The 19,040-nt window shown below is 43.0% G+C and overlaps 1 protein-coding gene across 3 annotated transcripts in view; it reads left to right on the forward strand.

Annotated features, from left to right (window-relative positions):
• The first annotated feature begins 4,218 nt into the window (after window positions 1-4,218).
• Window positions 4,219-19,040, forward strand: part of ank2a (ankyrin 2a, neuronal) — a 90,402-nt gene continuing 75,580 nt past the window's right edge. Inside the window, exons 1-28 of one of the 3 annotated variants that reach the window (XM_079278452.1) lie at window positions 4,219-4,426; window positions 5,246-5,344; window positions 6,157-6,255; window positions 6,381-6,479; window positions 6,566-6,751; window positions 7,146-7,169; window positions 8,219-8,320; window positions 8,741-8,839; window positions 9,661-9,759; window positions 9,884-10,081; window positions 10,386-10,484; window positions 10,608-10,706; window positions 12,598-12,696; window positions 12,893-13,090; window positions 13,203-13,301; window positions 13,478-13,576; window positions 13,852-14,049; window positions 14,311-14,409; window positions 14,835-14,933; window positions 15,020-15,118; window positions 15,244-15,342; window positions 15,476-15,548; window positions 16,058-16,184; window positions 16,324-16,402; window positions 16,491-16,594; window positions 16,966-17,001; window positions 17,917-18,141; window positions 18,826-18,980. In XM_079278452.1, coding sequence (XP_079134578.1) covers window positions 4,406-4,426; window positions 5,246-5,344; window positions 6,157-6,255; window positions 6,381-6,479; window positions 6,566-6,751; window positions 7,146-7,169; window positions 8,219-8,320; window positions 8,741-8,839; window positions 9,661-9,759; window positions 9,884-10,081; window positions 10,386-10,484; window positions 10,608-10,706; window positions 12,598-12,696; window positions 12,893-13,090; window positions 13,203-13,301; window positions 13,478-13,576; window positions 13,852-14,049; window positions 14,311-14,409; window positions 14,835-14,933; window positions 15,020-15,118; window positions 15,244-15,342; window positions 15,476-15,548; window positions 16,058-16,184; window positions 16,324-16,402; window positions 16,491-16,594; window positions 16,966-17,001; window positions 17,917-18,141; window positions 18,826-18,980 — 3,112 coding nt within the window. In that variant the 5' untranslated portion in view covers window positions 4,219-4,405. The remainder of the gene's footprint in view (window positions 4,427-5,245; window positions 5,345-6,156; window positions 6,256-6,380; window positions 6,480-6,565; window positions 6,752-7,145; window positions 7,170-8,218; window positions 8,321-8,740; window positions 8,840-9,660; window positions 9,760-9,883; window positions 10,082-10,385; window positions 10,485-10,607; window positions 10,707-12,597; window positions 12,697-12,892; window positions 13,091-13,202; window positions 13,302-13,477; window positions 13,577-13,851; window positions 14,050-14,310; window positions 14,410-14,834; window positions 14,934-15,019; window positions 15,119-15,243; window positions 15,343-15,475; window positions 15,549-16,057; window positions 16,185-16,323; window positions 16,403-16,490; window positions 16,595-16,965; window positions 17,002-17,916; window positions 18,142-18,825; window positions 18,981-19,040) is intronic. The other 2 variants (XM_079278453.1, XM_079278454.1) reach the window with 2 other exon arrangements.

Raw genomic sequence — 19,040 nt, forward strand, 5'->3', positions numbered from 1 at the left:
TTTCTACCCGCCACTCCAACGCACCACACTGTGGTTCATGCTGATGGCGGCAGATGCCCCAGATGTGTTGCTATTTGAACCGTAATGGTATTTCGAGGAGGTACTAATTTCCACAACCACCAGAGTGATAGTAGGAGGCCTAGTTGATGATTCAGAAGTATCACGTTACCTGCGATTAGCAGCAAAATTGTTCCAAAGGAAATGAGTGGATCAAAGTGGAAAAGCACTCCACACAATTACAGAGCCATTATCTATAATAGCTCTGTCAGCATTGCAGTCAATAGAGTCAGAACACCAACAGACATGACATAGTTTTAATCTGAAACGTGCGGTCTCGTAATTGGAAGTAACAATCAATTAATCTGCAGTGACTTTAAAATGAAGGTTTGTATCAGAGTACAAATTGTACTTTTGTCAGTCAGCTGTTATTATTACAGTGTAGACACTGTTAGTAAGAACTAGTTTGCGATATTTGCGCTGTTTGGTAGTTCATACATGAAATGGGTGAACCTTTGGCGTAGATGTCCACCGGGCAAAAAAGAACACAAGTTATTTTTCTATGCAGATGATATTTTACTGCTGCAAGCAACCCAGAAACTACAGCGCCACCGATTCTTTCTTTGATTGGTTCCTTTTTATATCAGGATATACCATTTTTTTGTCTGAAGCTATTTCTTTATCTTTTATTCTGTCCCCCGAGTGTTTGTAGTAACTGGCGATTTAAATGGTTTCTATCTGGATTGAATTTACTACCTCCTATTCCAAACAGTTTAAAATAATCTCCTTAACTAGTCAATATTGTGTCTCTTAAAGATGATTGACTTGCCCTAAAAACCAATTATATCACTAAACATACATGATACCTCTAGATTTCACTCCGCCAGTGGAGGAGGGTGTTCTGGGATCCTCTCACTCTGTCAGTTATCAAAGCTCCTGCTTGATTTGCATTGGAGAAAGAGCTTTACTCACTCAGACAGGAAGGGGTTTACCTTATAGAGACCCTGTGCTGGCATTAGCTCATCAGACTGTACCAAATGTTTGGTATGATTAGTTATTGAAAATGAATAAAAGATCTTTGTATTTGTGTATGCGAACGGTTTCGTTTCCATGTCCTCATAATTTAAGGCTTCCCCCTCTAATCTACCCAAATGCTAATCCTCGATGAGTGATATTACTCTTTTAATCTGCACGCATTTACATTATTTCCTCTTTTTTTTCCCTCCCAACATTCATCCCCTCTGACATTTTGGCCGATAACAACAACACCAAATGTACGTGACCATTCATTACCACGTGTGATTATAACAAAGGTCAGCGATCAAACGGGACGTGAATATTAATCTGCGTTGGATGTGGCTCAACCAGGAAGCACTACAAAGTGCCAGGATTCACTGCGTTGGGCTGGACCTCCATTAGCTAAATGAAGCTTTCACTTGCTGCTCAGAGGGAAAGGAGATTTGGATCCGGTTATGCGACGGGCCGCGTGTATGTGTGAGTCTGTTGTGGGCTTTGCTGGTCTCTCCTGGAATACATAACGGTTGAGATGTGATTGAAACTCGAAAATAGGATTGCATAATTCTTGCTGTGACAGTGGGTCCACCATTTCAGAAGTGACAGCTAAAGCCGAAACGCAACTTTTTTTTTGCAATGTTCAAACCGCAGCAAAGAGCTTCTAGTCCAGGGGTCTCAAACTCCCGGCCGCCGGCCGAATCCGGCCCGCCACGTCATTTTATGTGGCCCGCGAATCCGTAAGTTAGACTTGATAATAAAAATATCCCCATCGTCGAAATTATGAGACAGAAAGTCGAAGTTATGAGATAGAAAGTCATATCTAGAAAGTCAAAATTCTGAGATTGAAAGTCAAAATGAGAGATACTTAAACACACAGTCACAGAAGCAGCTCTTTGGCTGGTTACTGTACATTTGACATGGAAATGTATTGTGAGTACATTGAAGACTACTTTAAACGTGGCTTTAAAACACGTGAAATACTTCATGTGGGATTGTGCAAACGCACCCTTGAAAGGATTTTAAGCATTGAGCAAAGCTATTGTAATAACGTGTTTGATATTTGTCTTTGCTATTTTCTTTAACAGTTTGATAAAGTAATGTGGGTTTATTAACCCTAAATTCAAAGGATTTAAGTTATAATAACAGAAATGTGCTTAAATATATGTTTACATTTATATAACTGCATGTACAATATTTTTACACTTGAATAAACAATAATCAAATGCAGAGAGTTATTTAACAATATGTTACGAGTAGTTACATTTACAACCGGCCCTTTGTGGGCGAACATGATGCTGATGTGGCCCGGAGTGTAAATGAGTTTGAGAGCCCTGTTCTAGTCCCACATTTGGAGGTTGTTTCCTCCCTCGCCTGTTGGCACCGCAGTGAAAATGCAAGTCATGATTTACTGGAGTGATGACATTAGAAGCGTTGGCATTGCGACCTCACAAGGCAAGGCAAGGCAAGTTTATTTGTATCGCACATTTCAACAACAAGGTAATTCAAAGTGCTTCACTTAAAACCATTAAAAGCATCAAAACACAAGGCAAAAGAAAAGGAGATTTAAAAACAATTAAAAAACAGTGTAAGAAATAAAATGCAGTAGTAAAATGCAGAAATGCAGGAACTTGATTAATATATGAATTGAATGTGGTTCAATTAAAGGCAGCAGCAAACAGAAAGGTCTTCAATCTTGATTTAAATGAGCTGAGGGTCTCAGCAGACCTGCAGCTTTCTGGGACTTTGTTCCAGATATGTGGAGCAGAAAAACTGAACGCTGCTTCTCCATGTTTAGTTCTGACTCTGGGAACAGAAAGTAGACCGGTCCCAGACGACCTGAGGGGTCGGGATGGTTCATAAGGTAGCAGCAGATCAGAGATGTATTTTGGCCCTAAACCATTCAGTGCTTTGTAAACCAACAGCAGGATTTTAAAGTCAATTCTTTGTTGGACAGGAAGCCAGTGCAAAGACCTCAGAACTGGAGTGATGTGATCCACCCTCCTGGTCTTAGTGAGGACTCGAGCTGCAGCTTTCTGACGGACTTTTTACAGAGACCTGTAAACACACCGTTACAGTAGTCCAGTCTGCTGAAGATAAATGCCCGATGAATATTTCTCCGTGGGAGAGAATGACGAGCATCTCCAGCTCAGTGCAACCACACCCATCACCTGATGACGGTGATGTCCGTGATATACTGCTGAAAGGATTAGTCAGTCAATCGATCAGCTGATTTACGGACAACAATCTTGATGATTGACTAACTGTTTAAGTGTGTTTTTTTTTCCAGAAGAAATGTTAACGATTTACTGGTTCAAGATGTTCAAATGTGAAGATTTTGTTGTTTTAAGATTTGCTGCTTCTGCCTCTGTTTCACAGGGTTCCGTGAAATGGTGACATAATGATACTATTATTATTTGGAAAAACAAACTAAAAATGGATAGATTGATGAAAAGTTATTAATTAAATGAGAAAAAACTGAATTGACAAAGGAGTTAACAGGAATAGCTGTGGTTATTATAGACTATTTAGAGATATGAATGACCTACCTGGTGATAAAAGATGTTGACCATGTGGCCCAGCACCGATTGTCTTCTCGTCTTCTATTTATTTTTTTTAGGAACTTTTTGCATTAAGATACATATGCAATGGTGGCCCTCATTTTTACCCTTTTTAAAGTCATGCCTGTGACACACTTGACCAGACACTCGCTTACATACTTTGGCCTCTGATGAATGCCCACTTTTCTTTTTTCTTTTTGAAAGGTTGACATTTTCAGCAGCTTCTAAATTTGATCCATGTTTGTGTGTACGTGTGTTGTGTTCTACATAGCCCCTGTGGCTGTGCAGAAACATGACACCCCTTTTAGTTGTTTGGCATTTGGCAAATCAGAGAGAGGGAGGGAGGGAGAGAGAGAGAGAGAGAGGGAGGGAGGGAGGGAGGGAGTGAGTGTGTGTTAACTTATTTGTGTGTGTGCATGCGTGTTGTACGTGCGCGAGGGAAGGAAGGCGGCAATGATAGCGGTGTAAGCAACATAACGGCTCCTCTTTTACATCAGTGCCAGGAGAGCTTTCAGAGCCAGGAGGAACAGTTCTTCTCTTCAACCCATCTGATAGAGTCTGCAAGGGGGGGAGAAGAAGGCAGAGAGACCCAGAAGCTTGGATCTAAACCGGGGGGTGGACGGGGTGGGGGGTGGGGGGAGTAGAGGAAGGAGGAAGAGTGCCGCTGTTGATGGTTGGAGCTCCATCACTTCTAAATCGCGCTTAAAACACCATTTAAAAAGGTGGAAGATAAAAAGAAAGAAAGAAAAGAAGACGGAAAGAGATCAGGAAACCTGAACTAAAAACCAGGTTACGGTTTAAGATACTCTCTTAGTTTCAGAGAGACACGGCGCAGAATGGACGAAGAGGAAGACGAGGTGAATCATCCTTCTCCGTGTGTGTTCATACGTGTCCGTCTCAGAGGAAATGTGTTTCTGTACGCGTTTGTGGAAAAATACATCAGCTGTGCTGCGACTGCCTGTCACTGTGAAACGTTTACGCTCTCCTCCTCTTGTGCTGCTCCCAGCGTGGAGCTCTGGCTGATGGATCAGAGGCCTTTGATGTGTAATGTTCGCAGTAAACCTGCCTTGAGGAAAACAAATCTGCCATATTTTCTGTAACTGATGCAGTACTTCTCTGGGTGACAGTGGCTCAATGGGAGGGCGGGTCGTCCTTCAATCAGATGGTTCGAACCCCGGCTCTGCTAGTCCACGTCGATATGTCCTTGGGCAGGATGCCTATCCCCCAAAATTGCTCCCGTAGGCTGTGCCGTGTGGGTGTGAATGTTAGATAGTTGTGTGAATGGGTGAATGATGTCATGTAGTGTCAAAGCGCTTTGAGTGGTCGGAAGACTAGAAAAGAGCTGCACAAGTCCATTTACCATTCTCGTGATTAATTGGCTGGATGTTGATCTCCCAAAGCATTTTAGAAAAAAGCATAATTTTTCCTTTTCTTTTGTATTTTTGCAAATCATCCCACTGTAAGAATTTATTTCATCATCATGTCATTTTTTATTGTTTTTAAGTGCATATTTCACACACAATCATTTTTTGGGGGGGATCCTTATGTTCCCATTATATATAACATTGTTACAATGTGATTTTGACAACTACACATTAACCTCTGCAGAATTGCACCACTTCTGTCACGCAATAATGACTTCGCCCTGTTTGTTTCCTTTTTGTTTTTCTCTCCAGAACGGTCTGAATGCGCTGCATCTGGCAGCGAAGGAAGGACACAAGGATTTAGTGGAGGAGCTGTTGGAGAGAGGAGCGCATGTCAACTCTCCCACCAAGGTACATATTAATGTCACGTTAATTATTATCGACTTTACAGATGCTGACAGATCACAGTTTCGATCTTTAGCCACACGTGGGGGAAGATGTGGGGTTGGGGGGGAGAAAGGAGGGCGGGATGATAGTGATAGCTGGGTAATAGATGGAGGAAGAGGGAGATTACGGGAAATAGTGCACGTGAGTGTCAGTAATATGATGCTGTCAGCTCTACGTAAATCACTGCTTCTCTCTCCTGTGAAACTTGATTCGCAAAGGGTGGTGGTGGTGGACCTGAGGGTGATTTAAGAGGCTTAATGTTACGTGAAAAGAGTTCCAACTTTTATACACTCACAATAAACTTCTTTCTTTCGAATTGCGACAGCATTTTGAATCAGTTTAGTCCAAGTCACAGTGCTGCCCTGATTAGATGTTCTGTCTTTACTGGAAAGGAGACGCAGGGATGAGAGCCAGTGCGAGGGTAAGCTACTTGGCAAGCTGTCCGTCATGTGACTCTGTGGATGTCTAAAGTGTCAGGCTTAACAACGAGCAGCAGTAAACAGCCGACATCTGAATCTGACACTGACTGCCCATGTCCTTGGATTGACATGAATTTGGTATTAATCAGTCAGTTAGTCTTGAAAATAAAAACGGATGCAAGATAAAAACACATGTCTTGTGTAGTAGCAATTTGCATCATTTGCTTTTTAAGAATGCAGAACCTTCATAGATGTTTGCACCCCTTTCGAGCAGCTCTAAGGCCCTTTATACCCACACAAGATGCACGCTCACCTGGTGGCATTAACCCTGTCTTTTTCTTTCTTTTATCTCTGCAGAAAGGAAACACTGCCCTCCATATTGCCTCATTGGCCGGACAAAAAGAAGTAGTCCGACTACTGGTGAAGAGAGGAGCAGACGTCAACTTTCAGTCACAGGTGAGAAGCTTTGCAATCATCAAAAGCTATCAGATGATGCATTCGAGATGTGCAGAACGCCTACTCAGAGAAATTGTACATTACATGCGTGTGCAAGTACTGACCGCGTGCATTTGCCGCCACAGAATGGCTTCACTCCGCTCTACATGGCAGCCCAGGAGAACCACTTGGAGGTGGTGCGATACATGTTGGAAAACGAAGGGAACCAAAGCATTGCAACAGAGGTACGAATATCCCCGTTTTTCCTTTGCTTGTCTCTAAATTGATTGTGTTCATTTATCCTTGGTTGTTTCTTCTCCGCCTCCTCCAGGACGGCTTCACTCCGCTGGCCATCGCTCTCCAGCAGGGCCACAACTCGGTGGTCTCCCTGCTGCTGGAGCACGACACCAAGGGTAAGGTCCGCCTCCCGGCCCTGCACATCGCCGCCCGCAAAGACGACACCAAGTCGGCCGCGCTGCTGCTCCAGAACGACCACAACGCCGACGTCCAGTCTAAGGTGAGGGGGGGGGCGGGGAATTGACGGAGGGAGGAGAAGTAGTGGAGGCAGAGGGGAGAATAGGAACAGTAAGCAGGGGAGAGTGCTGTTACATAATGGGAGAGGGAAACAGGAAGTGTATGGTAATGAATCTGACTGAATGGAGGATGTTTCATGTCGACAGTTTTATTTATTGGAATCGATTATTTGCCTGCCGTCTAGGAATACGATCATATTAATGGACAGAACCTCTCTCAGAGGGCTTTGTTGTTTGCCTCCTCGTCTTTTTCTTTTCTGTTTGTGTGACCTTATAAACTCACCCTGTGTTTTATGTGATTCTTGTGATGAGCCCCTTTCCCTAACAAACCTACATCCTATTCCCCCCCCCCTCTCTCTCTCTATGCATCCCAACCAGATGATGGTCAATAGAACCACGGAGGTATATAGACTCTATCACCTCTTCATTTAATTCCCTTTCCGTCATCTTTCAGCTCTTCTGTCCTGATCTTTCCCTCGTTTAGCGAGGACTTAAGACGTCCTGCATGTCAGAATTCTGTGCCATTTCAAATGCATGCAGCTGACAGTGCTGTACCACACACTCCTGCATGGCTGACAGCAAAAGGCATTGTGTTGTATCAACAGATCCCCCAGATAATGAAGTTTATTGCATTTCAATTGTACGTTTATTTTATATTTTAATCAATGAATCTCTCTCTTTAAAATGTATTAGCCTTACAGATTTCAATACTTGACCGAAATCACATTACGATCACATTCTTCACTCACTGCTTTTTCTGTGCATAACCTGCAGCATGTGTACTTGATAGCACATTGAAAGCACTGTTTTTCCTCTCTGACACACGTTGTTGATCTTTAAGTTAACTCTGTTTCTCAATTAAATTGCAATCATGTCTATCAGAATGGGAAGGTAAGGAGTGAACCCACTTAACTGTGTACTGTAGGTACTTATTTATATGTATATTTATGGCTCATCTATAAATGTCCATTTGCAGATACACATAGTGTGTATTTGCTTTGTGTATTTCACTTTTTTGTGAGGTGCTTCGATTTTTTTTTCACCACTTGTTTTGGGGTTTTTCTTAGCGAGCATGGCAGAATTGCATGGTTGTTGCACGCATTATGTATTGCCTGCGCGATTTTGGGGGGTATGCAAATTTTTGTATGCTACTTCCGACACCAATTGTGTGTCGTTTTCTTTTTCCAGCATGCCACCTCATCGTTATACTGCATCAGCAGAGTCAGGTTTCTTTCTGGTAACCGCCACAGATGAATCGGATCATTCATTTATTCTTTCTGTCTTTCATCTCATTTCGTCTTACTTTGCGCTTCTTTTGCAACTCTTACTTTTTTTTCCCTCACCTGCTGTTTCAACCAATGTTGCATTTTCTTCCTTTTTTTTGTCCTATTTTCCCTCTTCCTTTCCCTCTCACTCTCTCCTTCCCTTCCTCTCTCTTTGTCCGTCTCAAGCAGAGTGGGTTCACCCCTCTGCACATCGCGGCTCACTACGGCAACGTGAATGTCTCCACCCTGTTGCTGAACAGAGGAGCCGCTGTGGACTTCACAGCCAGGGTATCGCCCATTTTAACAAATCAAGACATTTTCTGTACTGCTGTCTGTTAAAACTTGACGTTTGTGTTTCCACTTGAAGGCTTGCAAAGCAGTGTGTTTAACCGATATCATTTCACTTTTAATCTTAGCCTTTATTGACAGCTACTACCCAGCCTGTCAAAGATCGGTCCATGAAGTTAGGTTCAGCTTCCTTTAGATGCAGTTGTGTAGTTGGTGATGTAACTGTCCACCATTGATCTCTACTCACAAGCAAAAAGATTAAAACCATGCAAACAATTATTAAGACGGATTGTAGGACTTCCTCTGTGATGCAGAATTGGAATGGGATTTAAATATATTTGCTGTTAAGATGATGAATATTTGTGGTATGGTTTCGTTCTCGTAACTTTCTTCTTCTTTTTTTTTTGCCTGCCCTGTCAGAATGGGATAACGCCTCTCCACGTGGCCTCCAAGAGAGGCAACACCAACATGGTGGTCCTGCTGTTGGACCGAGGGGGTCAGATAGATGCTAAAACCAGGGTGAGACTCTTATCTAACGTCTGGACATTAGCTCTTACTCAATAGTCATAATTCTGCAGCTTCCCCTTAATGAGTGCTTAAGAGGGACCGTTCACCAAAAATCCAAATAAATATTTCAATACTATTCAATTTATTTTTGTATAGCCCAAAATCACAAATTACAAATTTGTCTCAGAGGGCTTTACAATCTGTACGCATACGACATCCTTTGTCCCAGAACCCTCACATCAGAACAGGAAAAACTCCCCCAAAAAACCCTTTAACGGGCAGAAAAGAGGAAGAGACCTTAGGGCGAGCAAGAGAGGAGGGATCCCTCTCACATTCCTTCACATTAGATTTCCCTCTTACTTGTAGTGCTATTTATCAATCTAGATTGTTTCGGTGTGAGTTGCCTAGTTTTGGAGATGTCGGCCGTAAAGATGTCTGCCTTCTCTTGAATATATCAGGACCATATGGCAACTCAGCTGTGGCTGATGAAATAGTTCCTACTTGAAACTTATCACAACAAGGTCCTTGGATTTTCTTGCTGAACCAGGTCATGATTTCTGGAAAAAGAAAGTTTTTCAAATGTATTTTTGGCCCTTTTGAGCATCTCAAGCTGATATTGAAGAGAAGGCAGACACCTCTACAGCTGATGTCTCTAAAACTAGGCCACTCACACAAAACAATCTATAAATACATCTACAGGTAGGAGCGTAAATATGTCGTTTTGATTTTGGGGTGAACTGTCCCTTTAGTAGAATCTACCAACCATTTGTCAACTGCCTTTTACTTTTTGTCATTGTCACACTTTGTGTATGTTGTGTGTGATTGTCCCGCAGGACGGGCTGACCCCCCTGCACTGTGCAGCCAGAAGTGGACATGACCCAGCAGTGGAAATTCTGCTGGATAGAGGAGCTCCCATCTTAGCCAGAACCAAGGTAGTGTATGTGTAATTTCAGCTCCAGGTTCAACACGCAGTTGTGCTGCAACTAGAAACCTCAGGCTTGTGTTTTCTCCCCCTTTTGCTTCTCGTCGCGCGTCGTCACTTTCCTCCTCACACAGAACGGACTGTCGCCGCTGCACATGTCGGCCCAGGGAGACCACGTGGAGTGTGTGAAGCTGCTGCTGCAGCACAAGGCACCGGTAGATGACGTCACACTGGACTACCTCACGGCGCTGCACGTCGCAGCTCACTGCGGCCACTACAGAGTCACAAAGCTTCTGCTGGACAAGAAGGCCAATCCTAATATCAGAGCTCTGGTAGGGGTTCACAAATATTACTCATGCAGGTAGATGATACAGGGTTAGGGAATGATTCCTATAATACCATATCAAATTCAATCCTTCGTAAGACATGAGACCGTTACACAACAGTGGAAGCAAAGTCATACGGTCATACTGTAAATTTAGTGATCATTTACCAGTATACATTTCATTCATTCTTCATTACTTACTATGTAAATGCTCCTGACAAGAGCCACATCACCTGTAAGAATCAGATAAAGGGGCAATAAAAATCCGTGGATGTAGTATTTATCAGTTTCTCTTCCCCTCTCTCTGCCAGAATGGTTTCACTCCTCTCCATATTGCTTGCAAGAAGAACAGGGTGAAGGTGATGGAACTGTTGGTCAAATATGGAGCCTCCATTCAGGCCATTACTGAGGTGAGACACTCTGCGGGCCGCGTCTCAGACCAGCACCTGTGAATATGGATCACTTTAACTGGATGGAACTTTGCCTTTTATGCTCATTTTTCTGTCTCTCTCTCTCTCGCTCGGTCTTTCTAGTCTGGTCTGACGCCCATCCATGTATCTGCCTTCATGGGCCACCTCAACATCGTTTTACTTCTGCTGCAGAATGGAGCATCTCCTGACGTCCGTAACGTTGTGAGTACTGACCAGTGGTGTATGGTAACGAAGTAGAAATACTTCGTTACTGTACTTAAGTCGTTTTTTTGGATATCTGTACTTTACTTTACTATTTATATTTCTGTTGACTTTTACTTCACTACATTTTGCAAAGTAAACTGATACTTTTACGCCGATACATTTCCCCTGAAACCTTCGTTACTCGCTACAAAATCAAATCTATCTTTAGAAACAAAATGAATCATGAGAGCAGCGTCGGGGACTGTGGTGGAACACAGACTGCAAGCAAGCAGGTTTGGTGAATCAGTGGTCCTAGCAGCAAGTTAAATCATTGGTTAATCACGTTAATGCGCAAACAAGTGCTCTCAAAGCCGCGGTGTTTTGATTCCTTTGCTCTAAGCTAGCGAGCGACAACATGAGTAGCATTCCACACAGGACGGGTGGGATGAGGAGAGGTGGATGGGTCAAACAAACACTGGTGTTTCCTCCAGGAGGCCGCAGTTTGTGCCGTGTGTGAAACGAGAAGCCAATGTTGATTTATTTGTGACGTGACTTCCGTACTTAAGCAACGCCACTTCCGTAGATATTTTAACGCAAACCACGATCTTTTCCTAAACCTAACTAAGTAGTTTCATCGCCTAAACCTTAGTTGTTTCCTGTGAAGATGGAAGTTTATTTTGAAAAGACAGTATGCATGTAACAAGCGAAAACAGACTCATGTTGCTGGACTTTTGCAGGAAAAACGCACGAAAAATGAGGAGTAACTTTTCATAAGATATCAATAAAACAGGGATGAATTTATATCATTGTATAAAGAGAGTGACATGAGAAGATCAATCTCATGTCTGTAAGTTAAATCAGCTATAATCACTCTTTTAAAGTGATTAGTGACTCGTCTAAAACATTTAAAAAAGGAATAACTTCAATAGAATCATTCTATACATTGTAGCTTCTTTACATTCTAATTGAATGTAAAGAAGTTACATTCTAATACAATGTAACTTCTTTACATTCTAGAATTGTCTTTTGAAGATGAACAGGGCATTTTTCAGTTTCAAGTAATGACTGGGTTGTTACTTTCGGTGCTGCTTTAGTATTGATCATGTTTTGATATTTGAGTCATGTTGTGGATGATCAGATGGAGTTATGATGGTAGCAGTCGCCCAATTGCAGATTCAGCTTGAGCAAAACCTTTGCCGATTGTACAAATCAGGCCCATAGGAGTTTACAAGGCAGGTGTCCTTTCTCACAACACTGACCTGATGCATCAAGTGGATATTTTTTGCTGAACATAATATTATGCATTGGCCCTCTACATCCTCTAGTCGGAATGAGCATACTTATAAACTCACTGTTACAACTCCTTCATGGTGTCATATTGCTTTTCGGAGAATTATGATGATAAGTTCATAGTAGATGCAAAAGTATACTTATGTACAATATATTATGTTGAACATCGTTGCTCCTGAATGGATCACAGCCGACCCAATTATTGTCAACACAGCTCCATGTCCTTGGTCATGGTGCCACAGCACTTAAAAGAATAAACTTCATAATTCTCAAAATTCTGACCCTTTGCTTTTTTAATAACATCATTTTCTTGTACTTTTACTTTCAATACTTAAGTACATTTAATATCAGAAAATTACTTTTGTACTTAAGTACAATAAATATCAGATACTTTAAGACTTTTACTCAAGTAGTATTCTAATAGGTGACTTTTACTTTTACTGGAGTCGTTTTCCAGGCTCAAGTATGGCTTTTGGGTACTTTATACACCACTGGTACTGACAAATAGTTTGTTCAGCTCTCTGTAGTCAGTAGTCAGAAACCACCGTATGGCATAAAGCAAACAGCATGTTTCTTTCAGCATCTTAATGCTCATAAACGTCATGTCTTTGCATGCCAGCGTGGTGAGACAGCTCTCCACATGGCAGCACGAGCGGGTCAGATGGAAGTGGTTCGCTGTTTGCTGAGGAACGGAGCGTTGGTGGATGCTATAGCCAGGGTGAGTCAGCTGTGGCATCATCAGAGTTCACCTCTCTTTCCTTCTGTTTATCGCAGACGAGCAATATTTCATACGGCTCGCATACGCATACTCACGGGTCACGTCGCCTGCCTCTGCTTCAGCTGCTGTCTTTTCTAATATAACTGCCTCGACCCGTCTCTCTCTCTCTCTCTGCCGTCTCATCCCTCAACCACAGGAGAACCAGACCCCCCTCCACATATCGTCCCGTCTGGGGAAAACCGATATTGTCCAGCTGCTGCTGCAGCACATGGCTCACCCGGACGCCGCCACCACCAACGGCTACACTCCCCTCCACATCTCAGCCAGGGAGGGCCAGATCGAGACCGCTGCCGTGCTGCTGGAGGCCGGAGCCTCACACTCGCTGGCCACGAAGGTGAACACACACAAAAAAACAAAACAGATTCTTACACAGACTCACAAATATCAATTAAACAGTTTGGACATGCGGGTTTGAAACAAACCTCTTCCCCCTTGTCCCTCCACAGAAAGGATTCACTCCATTACATGTAGCAGCTAAGTATGGAAACCTCGATGTAGCAAAACTTCTCCTTCAACGCAATGCTCTCCCTGATGATGCCGGCAAGGTGAATCTGGATTATTTCTACACATTGTTTAAATAGAAACAAAGTGTGAGCTTGTTCCAGGGCTGTTGTGTCTCTGAAATAGACTCATTATAGACAATACAACTGTTGTAAGCAGGACGAAACTCAACAAAATCATCAAGGTTTCAGTCATTTAATCAAAGTCCTACCTGTTACAGAATGGCCTGACTCCGCTACATGTGGCAGCTCATTATGACAACCAAGAAGTAGCTCTGCTGCTGCTGGATAAAGGGGCGTCGCCTTATGCCACTGCAAAGGTTAGTACGTCAGACACTCTCACAATGTGTGCTGCATTCTGCCGTAGCAGTTAGTTTCAAGATCTTGTCATGGTTTTTGCATTACAGTTGTGATACTAAGAGGTTCAGACTGACGCTGAGAAGTCCTTCGATTTTTAAGAGCTGATACCAAAACCTGAGACATTCTTGATGTTTTAGATTTTAGCTGCACCTGTTTATCTGTAGCCACGGTTTATCGGGTTATTTTTGAGCGATGTGGTTACAGCACCTAACTGTTCCGCCTCCTACCTCTCCAGAACGGCTACACTCCTCTCCACATTGCCGCCAAAAAGAACCAGACGAACATCGCGTTGGCGCTGCTGCAGTACGGAGCGGAGACCAACGTTCTGACCAAGCAGGGAGTCAGCCCTCTGCACCTGGCGGCCCAGGAAGGACACGCTGAGATGGCCAGCCTGCTGCTGGGCAAAGGAGCTCACGCCAACACAGCCACCAAGGTCGCACACAAACGTGTTCATACTTCTTGCAGCCACTTGTTTTGGACACAACCCCATCAGTTCTCCCATTTTCACAGGACATAAGCAGAGAAACGCATGTTATGACTCTTGCAACCACTGAGAATATGCGACAGGGATTGAGTCACAGGTTTTTTTTCTGTCGTGGCCCAATAACTGCATGAATGATTTACAAATCAAGTGATTCACCCAAGTAGTTAGACACAAAGACAGTAAGGTAACTCTATGCTTTGTATGTTACAGGCCGGACTGACGCCGCTGCATCTGGCAGCCCAAGAGGACAGAGTCAGCGCAGCAGAAGTGCTGGCCAAACATGATGCCAACTTGGATCAGCAAACTAAGGTACAAACACACATACACTTGAATTTAAACACTAATTACTGGTGATGTGATTATACAGAAGTGGAGACAAGGATTAAACCTTTTTTTTTTTTTTTTTAAACGTGTCCTAGAATATCATTGTGTGATACATGCTGGCTATTTAATGGAAATCCCCCAGGTGTGTTATGTAGCTTAATTTGTATGCATTTAGTGGACGTTGTTGTGTTTACAGTAAATGTAAGGAATCTCAACACAAATTCAGCATATCTGCCACCTGCTGGCTTTAGGAAAGCATGACAATATCTACATCATTAGGGGTTTTATGTCCGTTTGTTGCTCTATATACACAGCTACTCCACAAACAAGTAAAACAAAGCAGGTACATTTGGAAAGAACTATTTCTTTTTAACCTTTTTATGTCCACATCCTCTCTACTACTTCTTCAGCTCGGATATACCCCTCTGATAATGGCCTGTCACTATGGAAACGCCAAGATGGTGAACTTCCTGTTACAGCAAGGTGCCAGTGTCAACGCCAAAACCAAGGTAGAATTTAAATGGCAAACTCGGAAGTCTCGTAACGCTGATCATTTTAAAATCTGTGCTCAGTGATACGATCTTTCGTTCTATAGAATGGATACACGCCCCTTCACCAAGCAGCACAACAAGGGAATACACACATCATCAATATGTTGCTACAACATGGCGCCAAGCCCAATGCTACTACAGTGGTAAGAAAAAAAAAGCATGTATTTACTCTCTTCACTTTAACAGACAATAAGCTAAAAAAAAAAAAAGAAAGAGGGATCTCTCTTTTATGTCACATGAAAACTATCTCTCTCTGTCTTTTTGTTAGAATGGAAACACTGCTCTGTCTATTGCCAGACGTCTGGGTTACATCTCTGTAGTGGACACACTGAAAGTCGTCACTGAGGAGGTCATCACTACCACAACGGTAGGCTTGTGGTACTTTTAGACTCCAGATGTGGAACCAGTAGGTTTTGTCCGAAATTTCCCAGAAAAACGAATGAACTTTTCTCTATTTTGGTTGTCTCTTTCCCCATGACTGTGGATGGTAATCACGTCAGACGGTCACAGAGAAACACAAGCTCAATGTTCCCGAGACCATGACTGAGATCCTTGATGTGTCTGATGAAGAAGGTGAGTTACTTGATACTGAAAAAGAAAAAAAAGAAAAAGAACGTCCCGTTTACAGACAAAGGGACTGGCAACGCTTTTTAGGCTACCCCTATCATCAGACACCATAACTCAAAGCTGACCTTGGATAAAAACACGCTAGCTCTCCTTCCCTTTGTTCAGCAGTCACGAATAGCTGTGTATTGTGGGTGATGTAGTTTTGCAGCCGTGGGTCATTTGTGAGTCCTACTACAGGACTCGAATGCTTGTCTTTTCAGTATCGTTTATTCTGAGGAGTGAAACGTGCCAAAATAAGCAAGGATAAAATAATTTCACGTTTCACCGAGTATGTTGCAAATTTGGTGAAAATGGCCCCGAGACTGGAGGTTCTCACATGATTCGATGAGCTGTGACTGAAAAGACAAACAGCGTGATATCATAAAAGAGCCCAAACTCCCTGGTCAGGTGGACAATTTAAGTTCTGCATAAAGATGATTTTTTTTAAATCGATGCTTCTCGTCTTTGTTTCCCAGGTGAGGACACTATGACAGGGGATGGAGGGGAGTACCTGAGAGCGGAGGATCTCAGAGAGCTGGGAGATGACTCTCTGCCGGGACACTACCTGGACAGCTTCAGCTACATGAGCCACAACCTGGACAGGTCTCGAACAACACACACATACTCACACTTAAAACAACAACGAGTAAATGACAGCACACGTGTAGAGCAGGTGCCGACCTGCCGTGATGCACATGAATAAAAAGACAAATACATACGATCCAACCTGCTTTTCCAACAGGCCGCAGTACACTCCCATTCACCAAAGTTTCTGTCAGAGAGACGGAGTTCTCATCGAAGACATGCTCACAAGCCACCAGGTGAGGACAAAGCAATCAAAAAGTTTACGGTTTACTTTATAATATTTTGGCTTTTGTGACCCAAACCGGCCTGCTTGTCGCTCTGTAGGTGTCAGCGCTGTCTAAAGAACACGATAAGGACTCGTTCCGGCTGAGCTGGGGTGCTGAGCACCTTGATAATGTGGTGCTGTCCTCCAGTCTGCTACACTCTGGGTATACACACACACACACATTCACACTGTTCCTTAGTGTATAAGTGACATGAAAGATGTTAATTTATTCTTGAATTAGAGACTCCATCTGTCACATGCTTTTGTTCACTATCTGGAGTATATGAGTCACCTCTGAATCATTATTTTTCACTCCTTCACGTCTGTGTTTTCTACACTCTTATCATTTTCTTTTTAAATCTTTGCTGCTGTGTCTTTGTCTGTCTCTGGTGTGGTTTCTCTCACTTTTACTTATTCTTTATTCTCTTTTTCTCCTTTTGTTTGTTCTGTTGCCTTTTTGTGCACTTTATTGTCTTGGCTGTGTGTGTGTGTGTGTGTGTGTGTGTGTATTTGGTTGTTGTATTCTGCTTCTAGCCGTTCCTCTCCGTGCCTAGACCATGACAACAGCAGGTGATGCTCTTTATTCTTTATTTTGGTTCCCCTCTCTTTCTTCTCTCCCCCGTACTTTTTTTTCTCATTCACCGTTAAATGATCTTCTCATTTCCATCCTATCTGTCTGCATGAAATCATAATGCACGACTTTACATTTCCAGAGTTCAGGTTTTGTTGACTAGAGACCTTCTAACCAAGTTTTTTGTATCCTTGATGCAGATCTGACTCCTTTTAATCTTGCGCATCTGCTGACACAGAGACCTAATATACTCTTCATATTTTTTCTACCTTATATAAGAGCACTGTATGTTGAGAATAGCACAGCGGGGCGTTTATGTCCTTAAAGAATAAGGCTAGTAACGACTTCTGAGTTTTCTGCCCTGTCTGTAGCACAAAACTAGCCCATTTCTCCCTAGTGAAGACTTTAAAAACTGTTCACAAATATATAGTTCCATTTTTTTAATTTCCTAAAACTCAAGCAGGAGTAAAGCACTGATCTTGCAATTTTACTCGAGACATCTTTAAGTTTCCGCGTGTCAACATTTCATGTACAGCAACCTTGAGTATTTCTGTAAGCACTTGCTTGCCTGAAGATGCCTAATATTTGATACATATTTGCTCCTTAAAACACAAGATTATCCAGAAATAATCTTGTTCAATGCCCTCCTCTTTGCTTGCCTGGCTTGCAAATGAAACTGGAAAGACAACGGGCTGGAATGAAATGTAATCTGCTGCACTATGCTTGTTGTTATATCAGAAATGAATGGTGTCATGAAGACAGTTCCTTCTTAATGTAACGGAATTTGCTTTGTCTGCATGGAGGCTCATGATCAACAGATTTAACATCTGTGCCAGAAGTGTTGCATTTATCAACCACCGATTTTAAAAATAAAAACAATTGTTGGATTTCTTGCCGGACCCTTTTGTTCTCAGCTTCCTGGTCAGCTTCATGGTAGATGCCAGGGGCGGGGCCATGCGTGGTTGCCGTCACAACGGTCTGCGAATCATTGTGCCGCCAAGAAAGTGTTCTGCACCCACGCGGGTGACGTGCAGGCTGGTGAAGAGACACCGTCTGGCCTCCATGCCCCCTATGGTGGAGGGTGAGGGGCTGGCTGGTCGCATCATCGAAGTGGGACCCACTGGAGCCCAGTTCCTGGGGTAAGTGTGTGTTTGAGTGTCTGTACTACGTGTGTGTGTGTGTGTGTGTGTGTGTGTGTTTACACTGTTGTGTTCATATTTTCTTCTTCATTCCCCCTCTGTGCTGCGCATGGATCAGTAAGCTCCACCTTCCCACAGCTCCGCCCCCTCTAAATGAGGGCGAGAGCCTGGTCAGTCGCATCCTGCAGCTGGGTCCTCCAGGAACCAAGTTCCTCGGGTAGGACCATGGTTGGGGAACACCATCCCGGAAGTGGTTACATACTCACCCATATTTTTCCACCGTGTCCAACCCGAGATTTTTTTATTATTTACTATAAAAGTGCAAGCCTTTGTCTGAAATCCCCCGACCCGTTGCCTTGTGTTGTTGCGTTATCCCCGTGCTTTTCCTCCATAGTACCAATCCCCACACTAGTTGGATTCTGCTCCTGATGTAGAATTGATTTTCTCGTTGTGTTTGAATATTTTTCAAATATGTTTTTCATGAATATGTTTGTTTTATTAGACATGAAATGCATCTGGTGTTTTCAAACTGAAATTTAAATCTTGTGTTCTTTTTTGTTTAGTTTTTTTCTGTTATTGCATAAATCAACCCAGACATCATATTGTCTACGATAAAGCCACCACATACTTTCAAGTCCAATTTGTGTTTCCAATTTTGTGACTTTACCTTGTCACCATTTTTAGGCCCGTGATTGTAGAGATCCCCCATTTTGCAGCCCTGCGGGGAACAGAGAGAGAGCTGGTGATCTTGAGGAGTGAGACGGGGGAGAGCTGGAGGGAACACCACTGTGACTTCACCGAAGAGGAACTGAACCAGATACTTAACGGCATGGATGAAAGTACGGGATCTTATGTAGACTGGGATGCTAATCAAGGGTTGTTGATAGGGTTTGATATCT

Source organism: Melanostigma gelatinosum (genome assembly GCF_949748355.1).
Source record: "Melanostigma gelatinosum genome assembly, chromosome: 11".
NCBI classification, from domain to species: Eukaryota; Metazoa; Chordata; class Actinopteri; order Perciformes; family Zoarcidae; genus Melanostigma; species Melanostigma gelatinosum.